Source organism: Ptychodera flava, chromosome 8 (genome assembly GCF_041260155.1).
Source record: "Ptychodera flava strain L36383 chromosome 8, AS_Pfla_20210202, whole genome shotgun sequence".
NCBI lineage: Eukaryota > Metazoa > Hemichordata > Enteropneusta > Ptychoderidae > Ptychodera > Ptychodera flava.
This window is the reverse complement of record NC_091935.1, coordinates 3,805,716-3,831,282: the sequence shown is the minus strand read 5'-3', so window position 1 is coordinate 3,831,282 and position 25,567 is coordinate 3,805,716. Positions and strand designations below refer to the sequence as shown.

General features: G+C 35.8%; 1 protein-coding gene across 1 annotated transcript in view; it reads left to right on the top strand.

Annotated features, from left to right (window-relative positions):
• The first annotated feature begins 9,599 nt into the window (after positions 1-9,599).
• LOC139138225 (neural cell adhesion molecule L1-like) overlaps positions 9,600-25,567 on the top strand; it is a 31,902-nt gene continuing 15,934 nt past the window's right edge. The window contains exons 1-11 of the mRNA XM_070706506.1: positions 9,600-9,748; positions 10,134-10,212; positions 13,613-13,706; positions 18,138-18,413; positions 18,917-19,031; positions 21,130-21,341; positions 21,567-21,721; positions 23,620-23,809; positions 24,216-24,301; positions 24,762-24,939; positions 25,339-25,434. Coding sequence (XP_070562607.1) covers positions 13,631-13,706; positions 18,138-18,413; positions 18,917-19,031; positions 21,130-21,341; positions 21,567-21,721; positions 23,620-23,809; positions 24,216-24,301; positions 24,762-24,939; positions 25,339-25,434 — 1,384 coding nt within the window. The 5' untranslated portion in view covers positions 9,600-9,748; positions 10,134-10,212; positions 13,613-13,630. The remainder of the gene's footprint in view (positions 9,749-10,133; positions 10,213-13,612; positions 13,707-18,137; positions 18,414-18,916; positions 19,032-21,129; positions 21,342-21,566; positions 21,722-23,619; positions 23,810-24,215; positions 24,302-24,761; positions 24,940-25,338; positions 25,435-25,567) is intronic.

The window sequence follows — 25,567 nt, the reverse complement described above, 5'->3', positions numbered from 1 at the left end:
GATTTTCTGTGTCTGCCTCATTGATATTTCTTTCAAGCTTTCAACAGCAGTGAACATTGTGGTCAAGTGAACTGTAGATGTATGCTTTCCTTTATTTTAACAGGGTTTCCCTTGTACTGGCTGCACACAAAGAATGCCAAACAGCCAAACAGCACACCAAACAGCTTGCTGACACTCAAAATTGCCAAACAAACATAAATTTCTTGAAACTATAGAGGGAGGATGGGTGCAAAAGGGACATGTGCACAGTGTCAGCAATGAAGAGCTGATTTACAAAGGCTAGTTCGGGTAGAGGTAGAGGTGTAAAAGTCAAAGGTCAAAGCATACAGGCAGGTATCAATGATTAAGATATATCACAGCAGAGGTGTGAAAGTCTATTGAAGGCTTTAACACACAAAGAGGGGCATTGTGGATTAAGACATCAAGATCAAGGTACATGTGTGCAAGCCACAGGCCAATGAACAAAAACGGGCATGGCAAAATAACACAACTAGTGAGTGGTGCAAAGGTCAAAGGTCGATGAACAAAGAGGAGCATTAAGATTGACAACAGGGGAGAGAAGAAAGAAGAAAAGCAGTCTAGAAAAGAAAAAAAAAACAAACCGACTGGTGCATAAGAAATTAATGTTAAAGGTCACCAGCTGGTATCCCATCAACAGAGAATGGAAAGGCCAGGAGTGGAGGGACAATGGAATGGCTGGCCCTCTGAACTCAGATTAATAGAAAGACATACCATAATCACTTGACAATTTTCCCCAGAATTCTATAGAATATCTGTTGACTTTACATTAATGTTCAAGATGTTTGGAAGGTTTGTAGGATTCACACCCTATTGAAGTTTGACAGAAACTTTCCTATGCAATTGCAGAGAATGAAAATAGTTAATGTCGAAATTTGTGGAAATTACAAGTTCACATTTTGTATGTGTATAAATATAAGACAGCTTATATGGGAAGTCAGTGGCGGCTGTCTGTATGTTTTTCAACATCTGTTATGTAGGTCATTTTCCCCACACTCATGACGTGAGTTAAATTAGTCTAGAACATTCTCAAGGTCACTGTCCTTCACGACCTCACGAACTTGAATTGAATTAGTCTTGTTTGGAATGTTCTGGAAATGTAATTGGTCGTGTAAGGGAGATAATTTTAGAGCAGTACTTAGCATATCAATAAAAGTTATAGATTGTTCTTATATGCTCTTATATAACCACATGAGTATAAATAGGGGATCGTGTCTCTTGCATGTTACTTCAAGTCTTTGGAAACTCCAGTAGTATTAATTTCAATACTTTTCAAGTAGAGCTTTGCCGTCCCAGCTGAGATAAGTAGCCTGTACACTTTTACAGTTTGTATTCTATCCCTGACTTAGCGATCACTTTTATTTTCATAATAAATTTCGTTTTATACGGAAATTGCTGAGTTCACCTTGTGTTCATTTTCTTTCACGTAACACATCAAAAACTTGTAAAGCACAGCACCTACCTTTATTCTTCAGGTAAATCCAGGAGTGTCATCGATATGCAAATAAGTAAACGCAATTTTGAAAAACGCCTTCACAATAGAGTAAGTCTTTAAACAGAAATGTGAAAAAATGCAGCCTCTATTGTAATTTCACATTTAATAAGAACATAATTTGCAAAATTTACAAGAAGGTCCTTTTGTGTAGATTTGATTGAACAAAAAGTTAAGAATTCTATGTTGAGACAATGTGGACCAAGAGATATAATTTCAAGATACAAAATTGAACTATGTTTAGGAAACAAGGTGCTGCGAATACTTCTTAGATCAAAAGCTTTGGGATTTCATTTTCAGAGTTTTTCATTACATCGTACCTTGCATTGCAAAGTTTTTTTTAATGGGAGCTGTGCACTTCAAAGTTATGCAGTTTGTCAGAAGATCAAACACATTTTTTCTTTCTTTGTATGAAAGGTCAGCAATTTTAGAAACAAATGAGACTTGTCATTCATAAGCAATTTTAGGATGATCCTATTATTAATATTAAATTGGTGATTTTGGGAAGGTTCAAAAAAGACTGTAACTCGGATTGTCAGTGTTGTTATGTATTTCAATTTAAAACATTGTGCTTTTGAAGCAATAAAAAGCTAACGATTACATGTCAGAAACTGTTAGCTGTAGCAATAACAACCACCCATGCACATTTAACCGTGTTGCATTCTGTATAGGTCTTGCGGCTGACATTTGCCCCATTTAAAATTTTACAATATGTGTTTAAAGATCAAAACACTTAGATTTTATCACGCTGGGTTATATTGACTTTAAACCCCTACCTCCGTTGAAAGACGGTGTAAAATATATTACCTGTGATTGTACATAACTGTAGCGATAACATCCGCCCACGCTGAGTTCATCGAATTGCACCCAGTATATCAAAGTGATATGGCTGGCTGTTGCCCCTTCCCCCTGAAATTTTGTGAAGTTTCAGTTACATGAATCAACAAACAGATCAGTGAGCAAACTGAACAGCTACGTCATGAAGCTGATGGTTTCAATACCAGACTGACGTCATCACTGTTACTTAGGTGTAGTCTGTGGGAAAAGGAAGGCATCGATTATACCAAGAAGCTGAAGATGTGGAGTTAAAAAGCTAGCTGAATAGATCATCGATAGTATCAAGTATTTTAAACATTATTCCTAAGTTTTCGAGATGTATATTTAGAACAGTGAAGTGCATGTAAGCAATTTTAAAAAATCCTGTTATCGTTACAACCCCTCCTCCCTCTGTTACTTTTGAGCGTGCCAATAATTGTAACTTTTGATTATTTTTCTCACACTGTTTTTTATATAAATTGAAAGTTCTTATTTTAGTCCCAAAGGGATGTTTTGAAACCGATTACACCCACTCATGTAATTTAGTTTTTGCCGAGTCAGTACTGTCAAAATTTCGGTTGTTAGAGGAAAAGAATAAAAAAATTGTTGCAGCACGGGCACACTTGCCAATGTTTTGTTTTCTGTTTTAGATTTACTTATCGACAATAATAACGCGATTTAACTTGTGCAGGCTGAGTTGATATGCTCAATACTGTGTATCTCACCGTGTTTTGGAATAACTACAAGAAAATATGGTTGACATGAACAAAAATGAAAAAGTAATCCACAGTTAGTCACTGACTCTCACGCCAAATCCCCATCAACAAGTGCTAGAAAAAACAAGTGTTCGAATTGTCAGTATTGTTCCCGGAAGTAATTTACATCCATATTATGGAACTGCTAAAACAATATACCCTTGGCCAAATTGACATCAAACTGTTTCGGAAAATTGGCATCAAAATAGCGAGAATAGAAACTCCTTCAGAGCGGTTACCGGCTCTGTAATCCCCTTGACGTATCTCATTGTACCAGCGGTGACATGTGACCATCAAATAGGTTTGGTTTGGATCAACTTACGTGAATGGCCAAGTGTGCTGACTAAATCTGCACGTCTATTTATAATAGTCATGGCTTCTATAATTTTTTTTCTGTTAATACTTTGAGATTCTGAAGATCTGATTACTAATAGCGAGGGAATGGAAATCTCGAGTAACTTAGCCTGCTAACTTCGCTTACGATAACACATAACTTTCTGTTGTGTGCAGAAAGGTTAGCGTTGCTGAAGCCCAATTTATTTGTAACGTATTTGAACCCAGGAGCAATGCGTTTTATTTGGGGGTTGCCATCACAGCGAGGAGTAAGTGTGGCCATTCTATGAGTTAATACCATCACAAGTGGTGGAGTGGGGTATATTAAAAAACTCTAGAAGCTCATTACACATATTCCTCTTCAATCAGACAACTACATCAAGTGCACCTTATCTTCAAGTCAATCATATGCATGTATATCCATTTTTAATTTCATCTGCCAAAATTTGGGCTCAGCCTGCGGTACAATTAAAAGAAAAGTCTGAATACCAACAAACGACAGTATAAGCATTTCCATCAACGTGATATATATTTTATTTCACAATTGTTTGTTACCAGCAGTGCCACTATCATTTTGCAAACTGCTAATCTCAAACGACATACGAATCATCTTGATGTCATTGGTGCTGAAAACTACAGAATATGATGACAAGGAAAGCCAAGAACAAAAGAAACATTCAACATTCCAAATCTTAAGGCAATATAATTCATATTATTCGCACCATCTCTGTAAATGGCAAAAAATAAAGTCATGGCCAATATTATGAGCTCCCGGTAGGACGCTTATTTAAAAAAACCCAAATTGATTATGTCTAAAATAAAAATGAAAAAGAAGACAAGTCGCGCAAAATTGTGGCACATGATATACAAATGCCAGTGGAACCAACAGTAAGCTTGCTTGGCAGCAAATCCAACTTTAAGAGTCCCCTCTGATTCATCGTCTTTTGGGCAGCAGTGAGACAGCAATTGTATGGTCGGCATAGTCATAGTCTCATTTAACCAAGAAATGACCGACATCAAACACATTATACGTAGTTAATATATGACTCTAATTGAATGCAGATATTCACATAGCCAACCATACTTCAGATATTTGTCAAACATTGCCAACTTATATGGCTGTTTGCTTTGGATGGATGAGTGGGGATGAAGGGGAGAGGTCTTGAGATGTTGCCAGGGGTGCGGATCATTTTACCGGGGTATTGAACATTTTGGTCATTTTGAGAAGTTTGGTGAGTCATAAAAAACATCGACCCAATTAGCTACGGAGCTATTTATATTGGTAATATTAATTATAAGGTACAGGTGTACTTTTGACGGTTCAAAATAAAAAGCACAACAAACTCTACGATTGTTCACGGTAGGGAAGAGTCAAATTTTATAAAATGTTTGACTCAAAGTGATAATTTGGGGTCAAACGTTACTCTAGAGTCAAAAGGGGGACCAAAATACTAATTTAATGAAAACATTCTAGTCTACATGCGGCGAAAGCGCCGTACATTTGTCCATACCCTTCCCTTGGCAGTGTCCTTACCACTTGCATTTAGTACCCAGTGCGCAAAAATGGTCTAAGTCCCCATGGTATTTAGAACATCACAGGATTTATTAGGTGTCACAAAATCCACTTTAACGCGGTACAGTTCGTTTTAGCCTTATCAGCGACAGACTAATGCATTAGGGATAGTGGATCTTCCAATGGTCTGAAAAATAAATTATCAAGTCCTTTACCCATTTTGTCAGATGGAAGTTGCCAAGAGAATCTTCTCTTCCCTCACGATGTTTCCTTCCGTATTGTCAGGTTAGGATGACTTACATGATATAACACATTAGAGCAACGCTGGCTTAAAATATGCACTCGTTTATACAGTCTTGTGTTAAATAAAAAAGCGTTTATTAGATACTGAAGTATAAAGCTACAAAGCTAACTTCTGAGTCTCTCCGTCGTCGTACGAGTAGGTTACCAGAGATCAACCAAAACCTTGCTTCGCTTATCGGAATTCTCCACCATTTATAACCACTGAGTCATTTGCTCGTCGTACGAGTAGGATACCAGAGATCAACCATAGTGGCTTGTGGATGACAAATAAGAATTTTTATTTCTTTGACAAAGATGCTTACAGAAGAGCCCGCTGATGATAAAAGGCTGCTATACCAAAACTACTACCTAACTTTGTACGCTCTTAGCTTAATTATATAATTGTATATTTGATGCATCCATAATAATATCTCGAGGTAAGGGAGTGTTCAGAATTTACTTCCGGGGCAACCCATTGTTCCCAAGAAAAATTAGGGGGAAGGGTGGACAAAAATTCCAATCACTTAGGAGGGCTCAGGAAAAAACACATCAATTAAACATTTCCCAGAAGTCCTGATCCATAAAATTATGAATGTCTGTCAAAAATATCTGGTGAAAAATTTACAAATTTGCTGCTCCTACGTGAAAAAAGGGTTGCTTTCCAATAATTCCGTATGAGCATCCAGTAGATCATGTGCATCAATACTATGGTGCCAGATTGTTGAATTATTGACCATAGTTATCCTGTGTACAAACGAAATTTGCTGTAGTCGAGAAGTGATCTCAGTGTGTATGAATCAATGAGAATTGTGGGTATGCTCACAAATTGTGTAATGATACTAATACTTTAGAATCACATTCATTCTGATTTGTATGATCAAGGATTTCTGAGTGACGGCTGGCAGAAAAAGGCAAAACAAACAAATTAACATCTTTTAATTCGTATCATCAGAAAACATGCGCATCATGACTATTTTAAAGTTTGTAAAAAAATGTGAAATATGCATGCTCTGTCAGCTTTGAAAAAAAATGCACTGCTTACAAAAAGTGAACTTTGCCGTAAGCTTCACCTGGGTTATCTGCATTTACGAACTTTGATTGTGAATGATACTAGCAGAAATATAACAGATACATTATGTGAATTCATGTTATAGATAAATTGTACTGTCCAACAAAGGTTCTGTAATATTCATCAGGACTGTTGCTTTCAGTGGCAGTCACTATGTTTTATGGCAACCAACTTTTAAAAAAAAAGAAAAGGAAATAATGGTTGGGCTTCCCAAATTTTCACCGTGAGTCTGCAAGTTATTCAGCATCATCAGATGAAAATGTATTCTGGACTCGTGCATGTAGCATCTTACTTTCCATAAATATCTGGAGACTTGCAACTTGTGTACCATTAAACCTTAAAGATAGATATCACTTTGCCAATTATGTGCTCTGACAATGTCTGAATTATGTGCTTGTCTTCGTGTGTATCATGTGTATTAGTGAGAAAACTTACGTTGTAGTCATGTTCATTTGCACAAATTGCACGGTCAAACGTACAGAGAACATTTGCATGGCATCCGAGAATGAAAGTAAAAAATGACTGGTTTTGCCTTGCAGTGAGATAAATAAGTCTAGGTTTGATGCAAATAGCGATTGTTCTTGACATAAAAACGTAGAAGACTACCCAGGGGCTATCCAAAAGTAGTCATTGCATAGGATTGCATACATGTAGAAATGTCAGAAACATACTAGGAATATTGTCCAATGAAAGCTGCTTTATTGAAAAATGTAACACAAATACCATGTTACTGTGCTTGATTTTTAAACAGAAGAATAATTGTATGTTTTTCTTTGAAAAATCACTGATGTAAAAGTGCTGACTCAGCATTTTCCACAATTTTCGTTACATTATATAAGGTGGCATTATTTGTTATTTGTTATTATAACTATTTTTATCCATCATATGACTATGGTTTTCTTTGAACAGGTCAAATTTGCAATAAAAGTCATATGTATGGCTCAAAATCATGGGATTAATGGACAATTGAAAATAAATTATCAAAAAAAGTAGATTTAGATCAGCCATTTTACAAGCAACAACATATGTGATTTCTAGAAAATGACAGTATTCTTGGTATGGGGTAGTTCCCCACCTTAAAAGCCTGTACCTTCCACAGTCAAACATTTGCTAAGTTTTTCAATTCATTTCCACCTATGGTAGAGTACTTCTGAAAAAGTGAGACAACTTGTCTAGCATTGTAACATTACTTTTTTGAAAACAGGCTTCTTTTATCATGTTCATGCAAAAGTGGTGATAAAATGACATCTTGATAACGGCATTTTCCTAACTGCATCTCTTGGAATTTGCAAACAGTGCATTAACCCCCAGGTACTCATACGTGACTTCCCATGTATGATCATCTGCGTATCTATGAAAACAACTATTCCAATGCCAATTATTTAACAATTATTCTGACCCGATTTGAATGAGGTATAATCACATTTAACTTTGGAAATGACATTTTTGACTTATTGTGCTCTCAACTACAGCATTATAGCACTAGATGTTTAAGGGCAGAGAAAACAGCATCCTCAGCGTACTCTTCTATATTTTTTAAACTTATCTTCTATACATTTTAAACTTAATTAGACTAAAAGCGTAGAATTTGCTGTTTAAGGGTGATCGAGCCACTTGCTACGTCATCATAGCTGCAAACAATAGAATGCGCACTCTACGACGCTCGAGTCCACTGCACGGGGCCGTGCTCTCTGTAAAAATTACACCGTGGTTTTGATCTTGATACAACTTATTATCAGAGCTTTTAGCATGAAAGCGGACGTTATTAGTGATGATTGAATGATCATTATATTATCTTCGAGTTGTAAGTTTTAAATGTTTGAATGTCGATATATTTACAATGTATTTAAAAATCCCAACAAAATAATTTGAAAAGGACATATTTCTCATCAAATTGTGATTTTTCCCATTTCACATATGGGGAGGGGTGACGTTAAGCGATATGGCATTGTAAATAGGCTGGTGATCCCATATATTTGATGCATATATAATGTGCAATATATGAACACTAATTAATTTGAAAATAAACAAAATTGTTGGATCGGAAATCTAAATAATTCTACAAAGTATGGATAAGGCGTGGTCGTTACCTTTAAGTTACAACTTGTTTTGGAAGACCTGAGAAGTGATTATTAAAATCCTTATGCATATATTCAGCTGAAAAATAGCTGAAACTTTCATTTATTACTCAATGTGGTTCACATGTAAATAAAACAAGTGCAGCATTTCAAGAAAGGAACTGAAAGTAAATACATCGGGTTGGGCAAGGCTTACGGGAGATTCATAATTTCTGTTTTTCGAATTGGATAAAGTGGGTGTATTTCAAATCCGTCTAACTGCCAAATTAATCTGGTGAAAGAGAAAAATGACGAAAATTGTTGGTAAAACATTTAGTGGTTCGATCACCCTTAATTGTTGTACGGTTTTCGTGTCATTCAAGGCGAATGGCAGGAAATATTCTATAGTTACACTACTAATCATTAACATGCACCAGATCAGTCTGAATTCTTTCTAATAGCCAATCTAAGGATTAGGCGACATCACTGCCCAAAAATGTCATTCGGTTTTTGTATTTCTGTCTTGCCTTGAAAAAGACTTGAGGTTTGTTGTGATCTTGCTCACAAGATTGACTCTCCTCACAGAACAATGAATGTTTTCAATTTTATGTAAAATCCCACATCCTTACTATACCCATAATTATTGTAACAAGTTTTCTGACCTGGAGCCTTGTCATTTTGTGTACAAAATACAAAATATCCTCAGTTGACAGAGTGAAGAGCTTTTTTGAAATAAACACAGGCAGTTAGATAATAAATTGCACTCGCTCTTAGGAAATGTTAACCTCCCAATCCCCTTCGTATAGTTGAAATTTATGGCAAGTGAAAACAACAAAGTTATAAAACCAATGTTTTTAAATTTATGTTTCATTGAACACTGTAGTTTATTGCAGGGTTGATGTGTTTCATTGTTACACAGTGACAGAGGCCAACCTTGCTGCCTGCACACAAGGTATATAAATAGTGTATGCGTCATGCATGTTTGCAACCGAAACTAAATTCCAGCTGTCACCTCAGAAAAAAAGCTTGGCTTAGAACACAGAACAAGTCAACCTGTGCAAAATCACACTTAATATGCCAGTTAATTAAAAAAAATATTCTGTACTTTTTGTATAATCAACTGCTTTCGAGTGAAACTGAAAATAAATGCAAGCTATGCTTTCAGTGTAATTGCATTGAAAAGATCAAGTCATGTGAGAAAGTACATGTACTACAAAAGTCACGTGCACCTGACATTAAATTAATTAACCCACCTGCGCATTATGTACACTTGTAAGCTAGATCAGGTATGGGTCTTGTTTGTTCCTCCTTGTACCTTTTCTAGCGGAAGATAACGCTTCATTTTCCAGGATTTGACCTACTTTACATGATTTAGGACTTGGATTCATCTCCAGAATCAGAATGAAATGCTGGGTAAGACTTTTTTTGCCAAAGCTGAAGGGAAATGATAATGCTGCTGTCACAACTTTTGACAGTACACTGGTGAACTTTAATATGCAATTACCAGCCCAGAGTGGAGTGTATACATGCAATGAAATGGTCATGGTTCACACCTACAATTCATTCTGATAAGAATTACAAAGACGTTGTGGAATTCATCTGTTTTCTACATATTTTTCTGAATCTATAATCACGGAATCTTATTTCAGGATTTGTGTTCTGAGACAGTTCAGTAAATTAACAATGAACTAAATGCACGCGGAATGTTCAGTCGTTTGAACATAAGTGGTACTCAGGTTTGCAAAGAATGTGTGAATTTATTAAAGTCTTTCACTGCCTCTCTTTATGATTTCTCTAGAATAGAGCAATTTAGATGATTTCTGACAACTGTTGCTTCGTGGCTCTTTACAAAACCTAGCGCTTTTGCAGCAGTTAAGGTAAGTCATATTTCCATAAAAATACACACATATCAGTTGAGTGACTTTCTTTAAAACCAAATTGATGATCACTTGTGTACAGCAGACTATCACACTTATCAAGAACAAGTCATCGTTGATGACACAGTCCCCGCTTGTCCATTTTGTTATAATCTTTGGTGTCTAGGTAGCTGTAGTCTAGGTAGCTGTGGAATGACATTGATGCAACGGGTGCATCAGGCCTGTGACTTGCATAATAAAGTAATCTGAGGAACGTTCAATAAATGACTCATCTCTGCCGGTAATGACCACTCAAGGAACTTTTGATTACATCACACATAACGATGCCCTTACTGCCTCCAGTGTCATGATGGCACATACTATACACATGGTTTGGTGGAATTTTCTAAATGGTATGGGATCGGGTATGTTGTTGTAATCAGCCATTTTGGATTATATAATGAAACAAATTAATGTGCACAAGAATGCAGCCATAGTACTTTATCTTCGTATCACGTTTGAACAAAATCAGTCCATCGAGGGACAGTGACCTATGTTTATGTTTCAAAGACATAAAAAAATCACACCAAAATTTAAATCAAATGGCTGTCTATTGACCATATGGATCATAGCACAAAATTAGTAGACATGCATATGTATGCCATAGCACTTTATCTTTGTACTAAGTCTCAACAACATTGGGTAAAGAATATTTGCATATGATTAAGCCTCAAAGACATGAAAAAATCCAAAAATGACCATCTGACAGCGATATTGGAAAAAAATTACAATCTTGCAGCCATATTGGAACATGTCACGAAGTAAATTGACATGTGCGATCTTTGTGCCAAGTTTGGACAAAATGGGTATAATGACCTTTGAATTATGATTCAAAGACATGCAAAATTCCAACAAAATGGCAGTTCTGCAGCCATATTGGATCCTATCCCAAGCTTAATTGATACATGCATATGTATGCCATAGTGCTCTGCCTTTGTGCCAAGTTTGAACCAAATCGGTTCAACAATGTTTGAGTTATGGTTCAAAGACATGAAAAAATCGCAAAAAAATGGCCGCCTGTTGGCCATATTGGATCATATCACAAAATAAATTGGTGTTCATATGAAGGGCATAATGTTTTGCTTTTGTGCCAAATTTGAACAGAATCGGTTCAAGGATGTCTGAGTTATGGTTCAAAGACATAAAAAATCGAAACAAAATGGCCGCCTCACGCCCATATTGGATCGTATCGCAATATAATTCGACATGCGTATGTAGGACATAGTGTTATGCCTTTGTATCAAGTTTGAACAGAATCGGTTCAAGGGTCTTTGAGTTATGGTTCAAAGACACGAAAAATCGCACACAAAATGGCCGCCTCGTGGCCATATTGGATTGTATCACAAAATAATTTGACATGCATATGTAGGCCATAGTGTTATACCTTTGTGGCAAGTTTGAACAGAATCTGTTCAAGGATGTCTGAGTTATGGTCCAAAGACATGAAAAATCGCAACAAAATGGCCGCCACGCGCCCATATTGAAACATATCGCGAAATAATTTGACATGGATATGAAAGCCATAGTGTTATGCCTTTGTGCCATGTTTGAGCAGAATGTGCTCAAGGATGTCTGAGTTATGGTCCAAAGACATGAAAAATCGCAACAAAATGGCCGCCACGCGCCCATATTGAAACATATCGCGAATTAATTTGACATGGATATGAAAGCCATAATGTTATGCCTTTGTGCCAGTTTGAGCAGAATGTGCTCAAGGATGTCTGAGTTATGGTCCAAAGACATGAAAAATCGCAATAAAATGGCCGCCTCGCACCCATATTGGATCGTATCACAAAATAAATCGACGTGCATCTGTAGGTCATAGTGCTATGCCTTTGTGCCAAGTTTGAACAAAATCAGTTAAGCAGTGTCTGAGAAACTGTTGATGACGGACGGACGGACGGACGGACGGACGGACGGACGGACACACGGACGGGACCCAATCTATAAGTCCCCGCCGGACTTCGTCCGCGGGGACTAATGAATAATTCATACATCTTAGAAATGGCAGTGGCAATAGCAATAGGGCGATAATTCCCAGAATTAGTAACGTCACCATTTTTATTCTTTACAAGTGGAACCAAAGTGGTGTCCATCATGCGAGATGGCAAGTAACCATGCGCTGCAGTATGCATCACTGAGAGAAGAACGTGCAGGCGTGCATGCGCAAACTTTAAATGCTCAGCTGTAATGCCATCTGGACCAGCAGATTTATCAAGTTGGCAAATTTTGCAATGGAATTTCTAATGGCAGTTGGAGTGACAATCATATTTTCATCGAATGAAACACTCGAAATAGAATCTTTCACAAAACACTTATTACCGTTGTTGGTGACAAAGGAAAGCAGACTTGTAAAATGGTCACGCCATAAATTAGCAATGTCATGTTGCCCATTACAGCCATCAATGGTTGATTAAAGAGGAGACTTCTTTTTAGTATTAACACGCTTCCAAAACTCCTTGTTATTATTGTTACAGAGGTTGTCCGCTAATGTAAAAATTCTACAAATTTATTTAAATCTTCTGACAGGACCAGGGCATTTTCATTGGAACAACTTATTTAATCTGTGTCAGGTAGTTTCAAATTCACAGGTTTTGCAATGAATTTCTAGGACCAAGACAAATTGTAAGAAATTCAAGACTGTCTTCAAGGTTCATTTCACTCTATTACTGACAAGACATTGTAAAATTATTTTATGTTCACACTCATAAGCAACTTGAAGTTCAGCTAGTCTGTCAATTACAAAGCAAAAAGTGCATGGGGCTCTGAATTTTGGTTGGCATTGGAGCTGGCGCTGATAAAAACTGACAAAAATTTGTTTGCAAGAGGACTTTTCACATGCTGTTAAATGTGCTCATCACTCTTTACTTCGTCCATACTTGTTTCCTTTATTGCCTCTCTTTTCCTTGCTGACCTATGAATTACTTAATGCGCAATAATTTGTTCCTTCAAATGTAAATGTATTGTATGTAAATGTGTTCACTGAAATGCAGTTATTTATTCAAATAAAACTGCAGCAATTGATGGTATCTACCACATGTTCTTGAAGTAAGATGATATCACTGTGACCATGTATATGACACAACTGATGAAAAAAAAACCATCAAGCATATTTATCGGGTACGCTTGTCAAGCAAAGGAGTAAGAAAGGGCTGAATTTGTATGCCTATACATATTGAACGTTCAATTTACAAATAAGTCACGTGCACCATTGCAGAATTTGACAAAGTTAATGACAAAGGTATTTAATGGCCTTAATACACCAATGTAACTTGTGTACCGGTATACCTTCAGGGAATTTTATTTTTTCACATTTAATTTATAAAATCACACTGTTCTCTTTATATGTTGGGCTTCACAGAAATCAATCCACATTCCAATGTCTGCGAAAAATCTGGAGCTCATCCTTATTTTAATGCTTGTGATCGGATCATCAATAGCTTTGAAGATCAAAGGTAAGCTTCAAAACATGATGATGGTATATGCAATAATGTTGTGTATCAATTCATACTTTTTAGAATTAGTTTGATGGATTTGCATGCTCCTGCCAAACAGAGAACCATTGTGCAGAAACCCCGTGCCGAATGGTTTACAGAAGACCTACTGGCTAAGCGTAAGGCTCTGAGATCACTTGAACAAAAGTGGCGTTCTTCTCAACTTGAAATTGACAGACAGATTTTTATCGCTGCTCGTGTTGAGTATAGCAGAAAGTTGGATTTGGAGAGAGCGTCTTTTCATCGAAGTAAAATTGAAAACGCAAACACCAAGGAACTGTTCCGAGTTGTTGATGACATTTCCGATGCAAAGAAATCTGCTTCCGACATTCTCCCAAATAATCATGAACTATTTCAACTACCAGCTGCCTTTGCAACGTTGTTTGAACAGAAAATAGAAGACATTCGCATAAAACGTCAAAATGCTAGTCCCCTTAGTATTGAACCATTCTTGTACCAGAACTCGCTCTCCATTCTTGAACCTTTGTGTCTTGATGATGTAATTTCTATTAATAGTAAGATGACTTCTAAATCGTGTCAACAGGATCCAATGCCCACACAGCTGGTCAAAGCATGTGTAAATGAACTAGCCCCATTACTGCTCCGTATTGTAAATTCTTCTTTTTCGTCTGCTGTTTTTCCAACTGATTGAAAAACAGCCATTGTTCGTCCACTCATTAAGGAAAGTTTTTGGAGAAGTGTGACTTTTTTCGTTTAAATCGTTATCTGTCCGAAAATTCTCTGTACGGTCATTTTCAGTCTGGTTATCGCGAGGGGCACGGCACTGAAACTGCACTTATACGCATGTTGAACGATGTCATGCTCGCTCTCGATAAACACCATCATTTCGTCCTGGTTCTTTTGGATTTGTCAGCGGCATTTGACACCATTGACCATAACATTGTCTTGGGTAGGTTACGCTCTCGTTTTGGTTGTCAAGGGGTTGCTTTAAAATGGTTTGAATCCTTTCTGAAAGGTAGAACACAACAGGTCTCTGTCAAGTCGATATTATCTAACAAATGCATTTTAAAGTATGGTGTACCTCAGGGTTCAGTATTGTGTCCTGTCTTGTTTGCTTTGTACATGGCTCCTATTGAGGATATCATCACGCGTCATGGCTTAAACTCTGTTATATATGCAGACGATTCTGGACATCCTTGCCAGCGCCACTATTGTTCAGCGTATAGAGGCATGCGTCGATGAAATTCGTAATTGGATGATGTCCAATAAGTTGGCACTTAATGACGGGAAGACAGAGGTTATCTGGTTTCCACCCAGAAATTGTACGGTTGGTTCACAATTTGGTTCTGTGAATGTATGAAAAGGTGAGGCCACAATTTCGCCATCCACTTTTGTACGTGACCTTGGCGTAATGCTTGACTCGTTCGGTCTCATGGACGAGCATATTCGCTATGTTTGTAGGGTGGCATCTCATTCACTTTGGCGGATAAGTAAAATTAGAAAATTGTTAGACCAGTCCGGTGCTGAAAAATTGGTTCACGCTTTTGTCACATCGAAATTAGAGTATTGTAACAGTCTACTTTTTGGCCTACCTGCATATAAATTGAGCAAGCTTCAGCACATTCAGAACTCTGCTGCTAGTTTGGTAACTGGACGGAAGATGGGCCGTCACATTGACATGACATCTATACTCAAGGAGTTACATTGGCTTCCAGTAGAAGAACGAATCCGTTTTAAAATTCTTTGTTTGGTTTTTAAAATTGTCCATCAAGGTGAATTGGTTCCAAATTACTTAAAAGAACTAGTAAGAATTGTTAGCCCAGTACATAATACGAGAAGGAGTGTCGGTGTAAGATTGAATCCCTTTTTCTGTCAAAGATCATGGGAAACAACTTTGTAGAACATATGGTGACAGAGCTTTTACCGTGTATGCCCCTAAACTGTGGAATAGTTTGCCGCCCGAACTTTGGATGATAAAGAAATTCGCTCCTTTTAAGAAGTCTCTTAAAACCATTATTTTTCGTCAATGCTACTGTTGACTTGGATATAATTTTACCTGCATTTTTATAGTTTATTTATTTTTTATCATTTTTAGTGAAATTTTTTGAAATACTTTCTTTGCTGTTTTTAAGTGGGATCCTTTAGTCTAGATTTTAAGCTTGCTTGTTTTTATCGATTATTTTTTATTACACTCTTTCCTCTGAGTTATTTTGTATTTTTTTTCGTATTTTTTAGTTCTTCCAGAAATTTTCTGTAATGTACAGACCACTGAGACAAGGTGTGTAGTTGTCTTTAAACAATAAATTATTATTGTTATTATATTAGTCGACTTGCTCTCTTCGGAACAGAAATAAAGTCATATTTTTACAACAAAGAAGTTTGTATTCTTTTAATATAATGATACTCTTCCATCAACTGATTACATTCCAAGCTTCTTCAAAACACTGTCTGATTCCTTTAATAATGGGAGTAAGGTCCCCAGGGATGACCTTAATCAGATTTTGTTCAAATTGTAAAGAAATATGCAAATTTGTTTTAGGCTAATTTTGCTATTTTGGGGGAAAAATCTTCTCATCAAAGGCTGGTCCGACAGCTTTAATATTTGGTATACAGTCCCCAAGGATGGCCTTAATCTATAATACATAGATTAGTTCAAATGAGATGAAATATGCAAATTTGTATTTTAAAGGCAATTTTTGTAATTTTTGGTCAAAAAAAAATCCTTCAAAACTGGTTGTCAGACAGCTTTGATATTTGAGATCCCTAGGTCCCGAGGGTGGACATATTTTAGGTTTGTTAAAATTGTGTAGAAATTTGCAAATTTGTATTTTTAAGGCAAAATGTTATATTTTTGGTCAACATTTTTTTACCCAAACTTCACCTGATAGCTTTGATATTTGGTATATATGTTCTTAGGGATGATCAAAATATGATATATTCAAATTCTGGTGAAATTTACAATTTTGTTGTATTGGGGCAACTTTTGCCAGTTTTGATAAAAATTAGTTTCTCAAAAACTACTTGTATGATAGCACTGACATTTAGTATTTAGGTTCCTAGGGATTATCTTAATGTGATATATTGCAAATATGATGAAATATGCAGTTTGTTCTTATTGAGGCAATTTTGATCATTTGTGGTCAAAAAATTTGTTTTTCACAACTACACATCTGATAGGTTTGATATTTGGCAGACATATTCTAAGGGGTGATCTTAATATGACACTTTTTTGAAGCTATTTTTGCCATGTTTGTCAGGCCATCCTGAAACGAGTTATCAAAGATTTCTACCTTCATCAATACATTTGTCACAAAATAGTTATTCTTTACATAACACAGCAGGGCTCTATTGACTGTAAGGTCGCTCGTTTATACCTCACACATTTGCCCTAAGCCATTAACATAAAGTGTAAACATAAAGTTAGATATTTTATGATATATTGCCAGTAAATAGCCAAGGCTTGCTACTACCTTAGATGGAACACTATAACTTGACCATGCAGTTCAGATCCTCAGGACAATTACATAACATTATTGTCATGATAATTTAACGAATGTGTCAATCTTTGTTGACGGTAAGTTCAGGATGATATAATCTCATGTAATTGGTTTCCATTGAATAGATATATGGCTTTTTTTCTTCAGATTTGTAATGCAAGCATATGAAGCACACCTAGTGACAGTATACCACAAGATTTTGAAAAGTTCATAACTTACATTGCATGAGTGATAGCAAGTGCATGTTTAAAGTGAACTGGTCAATACCGAGTGGTATACCATTGCGAGTGTGATTTATTGCTATTATATCATACAGTATTAATATTGAAATTCTGGCATGGAATGTCAAGAAAGATTTGCTCAAGCTGAGAGCTCGTGCATGCCAGCCGTGGTATATTGCAAACATGTAACCATCATTCTTTTCACATCTCGACCAATCAGATTGCTGTACTAATTTGCACCATCAATAAACTGGTATTAGTGGTTTTAGTGCACAAAAGTCATATGTCCATGTAGCACAAGGGGCTACTTGGCTATTCAGCTGGTCGGCCCGAGTCTGTCATATGTATTATGTATGTTATTCCTTTAACACACTGATACCATGCACTACACTTGTGTCATAAACCTTTATGCTATGTACTGGTGCAAATGAGCTTACAAAATTTAGATGTAATCACTCATCAGTAATTGGTAATTGGGTCAGTATGGATAGCCTTGCTAATAATACCCTATTCCCTCATGTCCCCCACCTTGCAACAGAGTTGATGATGTCTTTCATCATTTTCAAGTGTAAAATGAAATTAATGCAGGCAGCTAAAATCATAAAATTTATAAGAAGTGTTGATAAAGAACCAATGTGCCTGTGACAAATATACACTCTATTATACTATTTCATTTTCTGTGATCTTTTCATCGTCCCATTACTCTGCAACAGTACCTGACGAAGCAACTGCAGTTGTGAAAAAGGGGAGATGCATTCATCTGAAGTGTTCTCTGAAAATGAAGAAACCTCACACTTCTCATAACTTTGTGTGGTACTGCAATGGCGAAGAACTGCAAAACATAACGACCACTAAATATGAAGTGAAGAAAAATAACTCACTCCTTATCATAGCTAAGGCAGACTATGATGACTCTGGTAATTACTCCTGTGGAGTTCGTGGTGATGCACGCAGAAGACACAATGATGTGACAAAAATTATTGTTGGAAGTATGTTTTACTGTTAACATTAGTTCAGTGTTTTGAAGTCAATATTTGCATGTCTAAAAATCTTAGCCTTTTCAGATAAAATTACCATGGCAAGAACTTAATTGATACCAGAAACTTTAAACTTTTCAAGAAGACAAATGCTTCTATTAATGACATGTAGGTATGGCTTTATATATCTATATGCGTACGTGTTACACATTCTAATTGCTACATTATTATGACTTAAGTTCCGGGCTACATGTAATCATCTAAATATAGTCTGGGACACTGTCATTACAAAGACCTGTTTGAGGTTTGCTGAATACTAAGTCCCTTCATAATAAGCCTGATTTCTACCTGAGTCTTAATTCTCACAGTCATTTTTCAGGACATGAAGATCTTGAAAGTATAACTTGTGTACGACAGTAGGTTACTGACATACCAAATAGAATGAATTTTAATTGGTTCAATCCATCTGTCTTTGAAACTTATGTTCATTAAATATGCTTTTTTATTTTAATCAGGCAAACCTAATGCTACACTACAATGTAAATCTTCAAATATGCAAGAAATCTATTGTTTCTGGAATGAAACCTTCACAAACTTACCATCAAAACCTATATTTTCTTGGAAAGTAAGGTAGGTGATTCTTCAAATATCATAAAAGAGGATTTTTACTTTTGGTTTCAAGTGATGTATTGAAATGGCCATAGAATACGAAATGGCTGTAGACTATATTCTTGTGCGTGGTCTATTATTGGTGATGATACGTACCATTTCAGTAAATGATACGTACCATTTCAGTAAAGTATTTCAGATGAATGGACAATGAAAATTAAAAAGAGGGAAACAAATTTTATAAAGTAATTTGATTTGAGCAATTTTCTTTGAAAAAGTCATTAAATTTCTGATGATTAGATATTGTGGTAAAATATGTTTTGTGGTTGACAGTATTAGTCAAGAGTTGTTTTGCTGAACATTCCGAATAAGGGCTCATCCAAGAATTATGACATTATCTTGCCCTTTTTCACTTATATATATGTTTCCAAACTGGTGTGAATTCATAAAGTTTCTCAGTAGCTAGGCAAAAGATGTAGCAATTTCAATTTTCACTCACAAGCATCTTGCTGATCTCCTCAACAACTCCTGATGTCATGACATACGTATACATGGGCAGTGAGGTAAACCAACTCTTGCAATGCCAGAGCAAACAATTATTACTGTACCTCACACCCGTTCAAGTTTGCAATAAAAATGAAGCCTAGTGTTTGCTATGTATGTGTATGTCCTCATGACACATTTGCCAAATCATGCTCCCTTTAGCCCATATTACAGTGCCTCTGTTCCTTGGGTTTCATGGTACTGGCATATGTGGTGCAACCCTATTTGCACAGCCCAGTCCACTACAGCACGTGTCTGAGGTGGTGATATTAAAGTGGAGCTCACATGCATCCACCCCTCCTTCCACATACCATAGACCTGTACTAGTGAATGTTTCCAATGATCCTCCATTTTCCTATAAACTCTACAATCTGTGATGGTTTCATCAGGATTAAGTTTAGGATTTTCCATGGGTTACATGCATATTCTCCCACAGAAAGGTCTACAGGTGTGTGTCACCTGAATGGGCCACCTTTTCATGAAAAATCCCCAAACAATGGTTGATTTTCATCCAGAAAAACCCTAAACAAATGTCCCATGTGTAGGAAAACTTTCACATGCAATAGAATAATGGTGAGAATTCCCGAAATTTGTCGAGCAAATTCCCAACAATTGGTCATATTTTTGAAATATACATATTAGATAGATGTTTTCAATTTGGGTGGCACACCCCCATATGAAAATATCAGGAGTACCCTCCTGGGAAGGTTTTAAGCCGCTATGACATATAATATTTCTCATTGTTATCAAGCGATATTCAGAATGCCCTTTAGGTTTCTTGTAAACTAAAGGTAGCACTGCTTTCAATTTCAGCAGTAAAACAATGCCTGAACAAGTAAGCGCACAACATAAACAACAATTTTTTTTTTCAAACTTATCAAAACAACAATAAAATGATTGCCCTGGTTCCCTGTGTTCAGTACATAAGTTTAAGCAAACTTCCATCTGTCAAACTTTTCAATTAACCAATGCGTACATTCATCAATCTAGTCGTCTGTCCATGATTGTCTGACCTCATACCACAGACATACAATTTGGTTATTGTCTAGTTCTGCATGATTGTATATTGATAAATGGTCGACTGAATTATTACATTTCTAAGATCAAACAAGTGTTCGTCAATTTCACTTTTGTCGTCCTGGCTAGCGGGAGCACAGACACATTCAAAATGTTGAATTGTATGGTATGGTACTTTTAGTTGCACGTGCCTGGTTTGCCTTGAGTTTCTGCTTTTGGACTCCTTAGAATGGTATCAAAAAGTTAACAGCAGCATGATTATCAGAATGTATCCTTGGTTAGCAGCCAATCGAGATATCAGACTTTTTGGGTCATGCTTTGAACCACCTTCTTCCTGAATTTTTAATACAATGTATGATAAAAAAATAATGGACTCCTAACAGTGGCACCACAATGTATGAAAATTTTAAAAAAAAGACGGCCAGTACTTTAATGTACTTTTATGATATCAACATGTACCGGTAATTGCCAGTGCAATATGTACTGAATATCTTTATTTGTATAAGTGAAGGCTTTCAGTATGATGAACATTATTTTAATAATTATCATTCTTATTAAGTTTCAGTAAAAAATTTACGACATGTGTAAATCGCAGTGATGGTACCGAAAAAAATGAAGAATGTATCTGTGAAACTGATTACAGTTGTCATTTTCCACGAAACCATGGCACCTCTTATACCATGATGGTAGAGCTGACTAATGATCTGGGAAAAAAGACGGTCAAGCTGGACTTTAATCTGGACTCAGAAAGAAGAAAATACTTCCTAATAGGTTGGAGTTACAGTAAAAGATTTTACAAGTATTTTGAAATGTCAAATTAAGCATTCTTGTTTGTCTCAAAACTCTTTGATGTATCTCAGTTGTCACAAAGTGTTTGCCTACATTGAGGTTGTGCAATATACCCTCTATAAATGAATATGTTTCGTTACATTTTACATTTTGACACAATTTTGACTGTAGGCATTATGTTGTAATTCCTATCTTATATCTTTAAAGCGATACCCGACAAACCCCGATTAGTATATGCAACAATGTCAAGTTCTACTGCTACTATTAAGTTGTCCCCTCCATCTGACTGGAAAAAAGGATTATACCCTCGATTGTACAAGATTGCTTACCAAAAATCAGATGAAATATCCACATGGAATGAGGTATAACTTTCAACTGTATCATCACCATTAATATTATATAGGTCTGATCAGCCCTTGGTGTCGCGCTAAACTAGAAATGTTATTTGTATTGATTCATTATTAGTAATAGTAAAGGATAAAATTGAATTAATTGTTACTTGTTGTATACATTTGTACCACAACTATGTCCAGTTTGCCCTCTGATGAAAACAGTTCACTTACACGAGGTCATACCCTAAAGGTATAGATTTTCTGTTCAATATATAAAAAATTGGCAATTTTTAACATGATAACTACCTATTTTGTTTAACAAGGGACATCTTGTGCATCATAGTTGCAATAGTAACTGCACTGCTCTGCAACTTTGACTTGCAAGCTGAAAACTATAGCAACCAAACTAGTTTTCTCTCTTTTTCTGTTTTTTAGGCATGATAGTGACAATATTTTGTATCAGTGACAAGGTGGATAATAATACTTACTGCTTTATTAAGCGATATATTTTATTACTGGCATGTTATTAAATAATATTTTGCACGATTCGTATTTGCTCATTTACAAGCACACAAAAACATGGCGGCACCCGTGAAAGCCGGGTACACTTACTTGCATAATATTTATGAATCTGCATGTGTAATCAATAAGCTGCTGGCATGACTATTAATTTACAACAATATATGATGTCCTTTGAGTAGCTTGCTTAACCTTGGGTTTCTGTAAACTATAGGAGTTGCTATATAGTGATCAGTCACTTAAAGTTGAACTGATCATCATAACAATTTTAGCAAATATATGAATCAAAATGATGATGAAGGAGTTGCCATAAGATCTACAAAGACAGTCTAGTGTACATCGAATTGCAGCGCGCAGAACACTATGATTTTTTCTGAATATTCTGAGAGATACATGTAGCATAACAAAAACCTGACAAGTGAAACTTTGCAGAAAAAACCTTTAATTGTGATAACATTTTACAGTTTTCTCCTATTTCAAGTCATCCTTTAACCATTATTTAATTTTCAATTAATGGTAATACATTTTCTTGAATTGATTTCATCAATTTCCACTGAACACACACACACACTTATAGTATACAGAACAAAACATCTATCTGCACCTACAGAGTGCGTAGAAATGGTGAGTTACAGCTTGTCACAGGCAGAGATTCACTGCTGTATAAAAGAACCCTATTTTCCAATTGCCATACCTATATAGCACTCTCAAATAATTTGTAAGAACAGATGAATGGAATTTTTTGGACCTATAGTTGTATGTACGCACGCTAACTCTAGTTATGATAATTTCATCTAATTCAACTTGGAGTTACATGTACATGTCATATACACACCCAGGGGTAGTTCACTGTCATTCTATGCAACCTGTGCTCGACAATTTGTCACTTACTGTAAGTACATCCTAAACAGGCCAACAACATGACCTGTGAAAGACAAATAATTGGTGGGAAGTGATTTAACATTAAGAACACTATAATAATATTATTTTTCTCTACACACTCATCTCCAGGACCCCCAAACCGCCAACCTCTCATGAAAACATCTTATTCAAACTTGGATCTATTATTTCTGAGGAATTTTCCCTTGTGACAGTAATAATGTCTGTCCAATGATGACACTGTTTGTGGTTGGGTTTTCCATGATTAAATGCAGGAGTCTCTGGACTTTGTTGTTTTATTATCATAATGATGTAAAATCAGTATAAATTTGTAGAATGTAGGGAAGGTCTTCTCATGAAAAGAACTGAATTGAAGTGATTGAAGAATGCATTTTTGTGCAAATTAGTGCAACTATAAATTCATGTGAGGGATCAATTATAGTTGATATTCCACATTCTCCACGGAGTTCTAAAATTGGTAAAGTCAAATGAGCTATGATATACATGACATTGTATTTCTTTTATGATAGGAAGTACTACCTGATGAAGACCAAACCAGAAAGGAATTAGCTATAGAAGGGCTCATCCCATTTACCAAGTACCACTTCAAGGTTGCATGTACATTCAGCTTTATCGGCAAGAAAGTTACCATAGGGAACAAAAGCGAAATGAAATGGAGCGAATGGTCAGAAACTGTTGATGCTACAACAGCAGAAGCAGGTAGGCAAATATTGTATATATTAAATTCTTTGGCAATTAATGTCACTCCATTGTAAGACCACAAAAACTCTTCAGGCTGACTACTATTGTGCTGAATATGTGGACACAGACTAGTCATGCAATTTCACCTTGTACTGTATAGTTTTAGTATAATATAAAATGTCAATATAAGGTTTTGGTTTCCTGAACTATTTTGTCATGTCCTCCTTAATTGTGTAAAGTTAAGAATTTTGCCAGGACTTTAAGCAAAGGAATAAGAATTGGACAGATTTTCTTTCAAGGAAAATTTGATTATATGACAATTCCTTCGAGTTATTTCCTTTGTGTATTACTTGCCTTCCTGAAAGGATAGTCTGATTGACTTCATTGCAAAGTCAAAAAGCACTCTTATTATAATGTATTTCAGCTCCAGGTGGCGTAGTGAAAATCACTGATATCAGTCAGTCTGGATTTGATGAATATGAAAACAGGGTGTACAAAGTTAAATGGGAGGTAAGATCGTTCTATTAAGAGTTGAAACTTCTTATCGGTTGTTTAAGTGCAATAAAAAAAGCTTTATAGTGTGGGTTGCTAATTAAAGATGTTACAATATAGGTTTAGAGAATGAAAACCAATCCATTACTAAAGTAGACAGAATATCAAATCTTTAATCTCGGTAATTTATAGTCAATAGGGCACTTCATAGTAATTAGTTACATTACTGGAAAAGCCAGGTTACCTAAAATTCCAATGGTAAGAAGTACAGCTTCAATATATTCCCTATATATATATATATATATATATATATATATATATATATATATATATATATATATATATATATATATATATATAAATATATGATCGTCTTCACCATTTGGCACTATAATATTAAGCTGATATATTCCAGCCTTAAGTTAAATTTTGATAACTGTACTGTACTTTTCACTTTGTTTCTCCAACATGTTTATAGCCAATGTCTGAAAATGAAGCTAATGGTATCATACTGGGATATAAGATTCATCAAAGACAAATTAACCCAACACATCAGGAAAATAACCTCAACCCAACAAAGGACACAACAATAATTGTTGAAACCCCAGTGAAAACTTACCATGTATCAAATAATATAACTAGCTATACTGTTAAAGGTGGGCATATTCAGATATTTGAACTTGACATCTCATGGGCTTCAACTTGAGATTGCTGCTGCTTTGGTCACTCAAATTGTTTAGCGTAAACTCAAATGTGTGGACTGGTATAGAGTTTTTGTAAATGTATCAATGACATAAACGCAATGGCTAAGAAGAAAAAATTGTCTGATTTTGCCACTGATTTTTTAATAATTATTTCATGTAATAATACGTGAAACAAGATATTAAATATGAATTATATTGTTACCGGCTTAACACAAGGTGCATGTTTTAACAATACGTATCAGGTTATCAAACAGTATAACCATCAGAGGACAAATTGTTCGACTTATAAACTGAATCTGTTTGAGATTTTAGGTATTTCAGTTCTAAACTAAAGTTGTATCCTTATCATAGGTCTACGACCAGATCAAAGGTACAGTCTTGACATTGTGGCCTATAACAGCATTGCTGATTCTCGTCCAGCCTATGTCAATATTCCAGCTGTTCCAGGTAAGGAATCACCCTAGTTACTTAAATTGTTCAAGAACTCAAATTCTTGCACGATGATGCCCATTTAATCTCAGTTGTCAAATTTGTATAAATATGGACACTTAACAATAAAGTCCTCTCAGTCCTCTGAAAA